Here is a 1,767-nt window from a genome sequence, read left to right as displayed (position 1 = left end):
ATTTTGGTTAAAGAAAATCGTCGTTAAAATCTCAATTTTTAACTTCAACTCGAATATTCATGTTAAAAACTATAATATTCTTTAAAGACCGATGGCTCCAGTAGAAATCTAACTAGTATTACAGTTTTCAGAACTGTAAAACAATCTTTAAGGTTGAGTACGCAGGGCATTGATCTAGCATTCCATTGTTTTGGATTTTCACGAGAGATCCTAATGAAAAAAAATTATGAACTGAAACAAATGGAAAACTTGTTTACGTTTGCCGCCGTTCTGGTCAAGTCCGACAATGATTCCTGGCGTCACAGATCTTTGAACCCCTCTGACAGGCCCATTAGATTTTTCTCAATGAAGGTCTTGGCATCTACCGGTAGCGCGAGGGGCTTGAAGTGTGCGCTGTTTGAATCGTAGGACAGTCCTGGAGCTTGCCCGATGCAGCCATTCTTAGATAGATAGCACATACCCTTGGACTTGTTGTTTTGTTTAGGTAGGATGCTCAGCAGGTCACGAGGAACGGTACTTGCTTTCTGAACGCGTGAGTTTTTACGATGACTTGGCCGCATTATCGCTGTCGAGCGAATAGTTTTTGACATGGCGCTGCCACACGTCGATTCTGCTGAGCTTGATGGAGCTGCAAAAGATGATCGTCATTGGGTGTAAATGCTTTGCTAACTCGTGCTGTTGTCTCGAGGTTCGCAGTGATGGTCGTGCTGCGGAACTAGCCCAGCTTCAAGTTAATCCAGAAAAACAACTTGCTGCACGTAGCATGTTCCGATCGAGAAAACATGGTGTACTTCTCCATGAACGTCGCGCCGGCTTTGATGAAATCATACACAGTGGAGTTGTAGAATTCCTTTGCAAAGTACAGCAACGTACCGAATGCATCGACGATTTCGCTGATACTAACGAGGGGCTGTAGCGGGTTGCAGGGTATTAGAACGCCCGAAGTTTGTCATGTTGAGAGGGGCATGTGTTTCCGCATCGTGATAAAACCGTCTAAAGTGCATCAGTGAGAGACCGCGAATACCGAAACTGATGGCATATGCCGCGCGTACCACAGGAGGGATAGCAAGAAACTTTGTTCATGGGCGTTGTTGCGCTGATTCAAGGACCGCCTGGGCATTCTTACCCTGTAGTGATGGTTACGCGACGGCGGCTTGAGCTTGGCGTTCAATAGGAGAGTGCGAAACAACACGATGAGGCGTAAGCGTTAGTACGCATCTCAACCGTAGGTATCTCGATGTTGTCTAGGCGAACTTCGCTACCGACTACAGTTGCTTCTCGATTCCGTTTTCCCAGAGCTCGGTTTTGGTGGCGATCTAGTGCAATGTCTGCTTGTTCTGTCGGTAGTCCTTCCACTTTACCTTCGTTATCTGAATCAATAAACTCTATATCCACGCTAGTACTTACGCTCGAAGTGATGGCACATGGATTGTTAGAAGAGTCGTCTTCAAGAACTGGGTCCTTGAAGACAACAGGGGCCCATTGCCTCGAGTTATAATCTTGCAATCCACTATGCGTTGTCGCCGAACGTGAACAATCTCGAGGTTATCACATAGCGTCAGTGGGACGCGTTCATTAGGTTCGAGTGGAATACTGAGCATTGTTGAAGTCACACTGGCAGGTAAACCCGACCTGCCTTTGCCGCAAGCTACAATCACTTGATTCTGTTGATCGAGTAGATTGGAATTAATGCAACCAGAAAACCTCACCATTTTTAGGTGAGTTAATTATATAGTAGAGTACCAATAAAATAAAATTAAAAAGTAG

The 1,767-nt window shown here is 45.2% G+C and overlaps 1 protein-coding gene across 1 annotated transcript; it reads right to left on the bottom strand.

The window, feature by feature from the left end:
• Window positions 1-299: 299 nt before the first annotated feature.
• PPTG_05648 (hypothetical protein) lies at window positions 300-1,426 on the bottom strand (the record flags this gene model as incomplete). The annotated part of the gene is made up of 4 exons (XM_008899248.1): window positions 300-628; window positions 874-910; window positions 1,225-1,337; window positions 1,408-1,426. 4 exons carry the CDS (start codon window positions 1,424-1,426, stop codon window positions 300-302), a joined length of 498 nt encoding a protein of 165 aa, XP_008897496.1.
• Window positions 1,427-1,767: the final 341 nt, after the last annotated feature.

The sequence above is a fragment of the Phytophthora parasitica genome (assembly GCF_000247585.1).
Source record: "Phytophthora parasitica INRA-310 unplaced genomic scaffold supercont2.7, whole genome shotgun sequence".
Classification (NCBI taxonomy): domain Eukaryota; phylum Oomycota; class Peronosporomycetes; order Peronosporales; family Peronosporaceae; genus Phytophthora; species Phytophthora nicotianae.
This window is presented reverse-complemented; position numbering and strand designations above follow the sequence as displayed.